This window comes from Corapipo altera, unplaced genomic scaffold, assembly GCF_003945725.1.
Source record: "Corapipo altera isolate COAL_440 unplaced genomic scaffold, ASM394572v1 56279, whole genome shotgun sequence".
NCBI lineage: Eukaryota > Metazoa > Chordata > Aves > Passeriformes > Pipridae > Corapipo > Corapipo altera.
The window spans coordinates 1-3866 of record NW_020887593.1 but is presented as its reverse complement, the minus strand read 5'-3'; the positions used below and the strand labels follow the sequence as shown (position 1 = coordinate 3866).

The 3866-nt window shown below is 54.4% G+C and overlaps 1 protein-coding gene across 1 annotated transcript; it reads right to left on the bottom strand.

Annotated features, from left to right (window-relative positions):
* Positions 1–50: 50 nt before the first annotated feature.
* Positions 51–1272, bottom strand: LOC113941687 (phospholipid-metabolizing enzyme A-C1-like). The gene is made up of 3 exons (XM_027632824.1): positions 1181–1272; positions 552–750; positions 51–352 (listed from the first exon to the last, which is right to left on the bottom strand). Exons 2-3 carry the CDS (start codon positions 667–669, stop codon positions 66–68), a joined length of 405 nt encoding a protein of 134 aa, XP_027488625.1. The 5' UTR covers positions 670–750; positions 1181–1272; the 3' UTR covers positions 51–65.
* Between the last annotated feature and the right edge of the window lie 2594 nt (positions 1273–3866).

Genomic DNA, 3866 nt, shown 5'->3' with positions numbered 1-3866 from the left:
GCTGTGTCCCTGTCCAGGGGCTCACAGGGAGCAGCAAGGAGGTGCTGTGTGAGGTACACAGGGGCTTATCTCATGTTACTTACCTGGTCAGAGACACTCTCGCCGTAGCGGAGCATTGTCACAAAGTGCTCACAGTTTTTGCCAAGCACATCATAGGTCACCTCCATGTCAATGTAGCTCTCAGCACGCTTGATGATCTCCTTCACTGGGAGGGGAGTGCGGGAGCGGTCATACTTGTTGTTGACCTCCCAGTCATTATTTCCCACCACCTCCTTCAGGAGCTGCTTCTTCACCTTGGCCTTTCTTGTAAATATTGAGGCAGTGCTCACCAACAGGGATGGGGCCCCTTCATCTGGGAAAGGCAGGAAGGAGATAAGCCAGGCAGAACCTGTCCGGCCCCTCCAAGACCTCAGATGGGTTTCTGGCTGCTCTTTGAAAGGCCATTTATCTCCACACACAGGGTGGGTCCACCACCAGCCCACAGAGGGAGACAGGGCTCCTGAAGCACATTAACATCCCCTCTACACCCTGCCAGGCTGCACCAGCCTTACCTACAGGTGTCACGTTGAGGACATATCCATCCCCCAAGTAGAGGGCCCAGTGCTGGTAAAGTTGTCGCTTGATCTCGATCAGGTCGCCAGGCTCGGGGTGCTGCTTGCCATACGCCATCCCAGGAGCCTTCGGTCAGGACACGACGGTGCAGCTGGTCTGGCTCAGCGGAGCGGGGAGGTGTGGGGTGTGCAGAGGCACCTGCCGGGACGGCAGGCACGGAGGGCGTTAGTGCCGGGCACCGAGGCCATGAGCTGCCGGAGCGGCGGCCCCTCCGCGCCAGACCCGGCTCGGGGCGGCCGCTCCCGCCCGCTGGCGCAGGACAAGGCACGGAAGGGCCGCCGCTCCCACCCAGGGGATGAGGTCGGATTCCCCGCCAACGTCCCCGTCTCCCCCCGCCGCCGCCCGGTCCCTGCGCTCCCGTCCCGCCCGCCCTCCCTTCGGGGCTCGGCTTGTGCCACGACCAGGCCCGCTCCGCTGGCCGGACGCAGCTCCCCGGGGGTGCCCGCGGTGTCCAGCCCGTCCCCAGGCTCCGGGGCACCTCCGGCCGCTCCCCAGAGCCGCGCCCGCCGCCAGCCCTCAACGGGGCCGCATCCTGCCGGCAGACGCCCGCTCGCATCCCCCCGCTCACCGCACCGCCCGTCCCGCTGCTGTCGCGACCAGGCTCCTGACCCGCTGGCACGCTATAAATAGTGAGGAGAAGGCGCCTGCGCAGATCCTGCCGGGATCACTGCCAGGGCTATCCCGGAGCTCCCCCGTCCCGTCCCGCCCCGCCCCTCCCGAGGCTCCACTTCCGAGGGTGTTGGCTAATCCGCTCGCTGGGTGGAAAATTTGGTTCTGTTCCCGACCAAGACGGGTCACCGCCACCTTGCCATCTCCTGCAGCCGCGAAGGGGTTCCGATTCTACGCGGCCTTGCGGTGAGTGAGCATCCGTCGCCAGGAAACCTTCCGAAAGGGAAAGGATATGCTGCCGTTCCAATTCTTCACTATCAGGAGAAACAAGGGCGATGGAGCTCAGAATGTAGTCGTTTTATGGCAAAGAGATTTTTAGGATGCGTTTTTATTTTTTGACGCACCCCAGGCATTTCTTTCGGAACATCAGCGGAATCTGATGATTGTGCCCAGCAAGAGTCTTGCTCCGAGAGGGATCCTGATCCCGTACGGCCATCTCCTTGGCTGTTGCCTGCACAGTGTGCTAAAAAGGAAGGTTCACTAACACTAAAACTATCTTCTGGGTGAGTTGAACTCAGCAGTGTATTTAAAGCCCGGCATTTAAAAAGTCAGGTGAGCAAGCTGGTTTATTTAAAAGATGAGAGCAGTGGGAGATTTGTCGACTTTCTGGCTTCTAGTGACATGAATTAGTTAATTTAGTGCATCACTGAGTGGCAGTTCTTTCTGTATCACCCCCTACTTCAAGTCTGAACTATTTGCAAAGCTTTGCAGTGGAAAGCCAGGGCCATTCTTGTGGTATTGACCAAATTATATACATATATGTAGAAACCCAGAAATCTGCTTTACTTGGGCACAGCAGGGTTCTGTTGCCTGGGGGAGCCCGGGCTGGGATCCTGCAGGGCAGGGACTGGCCTGTGCTCCCACCAGTGCAAGGGGAGGTGAGCGTGGTCAGCACCGCTCAGCAGTCACAGAATCGCGCTGTAGCAGGCACACAGTGCAATAGGAAGCTGCCGCTGAAGAGGCAGGACAGATGGCATTATAATCACGGTAAAATTCCATCATAGGGTTGACAGTTCATTTGTGCACAAGTAGGTCTCTCTCGTTGATTCATTTTCATTAGGTAATGAGGTTGAAAGGCCTGTTCTATTCTCACACTCTCCAAAATAGCTGTGGCCTGTGTGTATGAACAGGCCACATGAGCAGGCTAGTGTGTCTTTGAATGGACCAGAATAACCTAACTCACCATGGAGACTACAAATACTTCTCTGGCTAACAATACACATGAGTTTATGGATAAAAAGGAAAGGAGAAAGGGTAAGTAAATAATAACCAGCATTATGGCAGAAACAACAGGAGGCCCACACTTTTCCTCACTGTAATCATTGTTAAGGAAACCCTTCTGTCTGACCACCCAGGAGCCCCTCTGGCAGGCACAGTCACACCACCTGAGCTGGGACTGCCCATCAGGGCAGGTGGCCCCAGTGAGCCAATGGGTGCCCTGTTTGACTCCCTGTACACCCCACACTCACACAGTCAGACAAGGTTTCCTCACTGGCTTGACCCCAGGTTTTCCCTAGCAGAGTCTCAGACACCCGGACCCTTAAAATAAATTGCAACAACAAAAGAGCAGCTTGAGCTGGGTGCCTTCAAGGAGGGACCCCAGAAAAAGAAACCCTGCGGTTTTTATACCCTCACAGTCTAAGTGTGAAAGTCTGCTGTCCCTGGCTCCTGCTGTGTCTCTGAGTGTCTGTTCACCTGGCTGGTGCCACAGGTCCCCGTGCCTTTGTTATGTAAAAGGCTGGCACCAGTTCAGGGCCCTTTGCCTCTTGCACTGCAGCTGCACACTGAGCTTCAAGCTCAGTATTCCTAAACAATCAGGAGGTAACCTGCAATCAACTGGAAAAACATCAGTAAAACTTCTGTAGTACTTATGTCTCAAAGCTTCACTCATAGCACTGGAAATTCATTCTGGCCTTGTACGAGGCTCAGGCAGTGCTTCAGTCCCTGAGCTTTGTGACTGGTCTGTTGTGGGGTGGGTGTCTCACACATGGCATGTTACCAGGCCTTGTTGCAAACGCCTTTGGTGTAGGGGGGTCCTTAGCGTGGTCTGGGGCTGAGCAGATGCAAATCTACTCTCACATTTACCATTTTGGCAAAGACCCCCAAGGAGAGTTTATGACAGGACCTCATTCTTCAGAAAGTTTTTGTGAAGTTATGGTCTTGCTTAGCCCCCACAGGGACTGATTAAAACCCTATTTCTTTTCCCCCTTATCCCCTCCACTCTAATAGCAAGGAGGCAGTTCTCCTTCAAACAATCACTTCTTTCTGTCCAGCACTCCCAAGGGGCACAATGGGGGTTATTTGTTTTACTGTGTCTGTCCTCAGGTGAGCTCAGTGTCTTCTTTATTATTTCTCTCCCCAGCTGGATATGCCTTGCCAGAAAAGGAGTAAGAACTGTGTCCATGTTAGTCAATTAATCCCCTCCCCATGGAAGGATTTGGGTAGGATGATCTCATGAAGACCTGCCTGGGATGCTATAATTAGTTCATAGAATCATAGAATGGTTTGGGTTGGAAAGGACTTTGAAGATCATCCAGTTTCAAACCCCCTGCTGTGGGCAGGGACACCTTTCACTAGAGAAGGTT

Bases quoted from the DNA above. Each gene is read 5' to 3' on its own strand.
- LOC113941687 (XM_027632824.1), bottom strand. From the start codon at position 669: ATGGCGTATGGCAAGCAGCACCCCGAGCCTGGCGACCTGATCGAGATC. The intron at 353-551 runs GTAAGGCTGGTG...TGCCTTTCCCAG, and splicing joins CCTCAACGTGACACCTGTAG to ATGAAGGGGCCCCATCCCTG.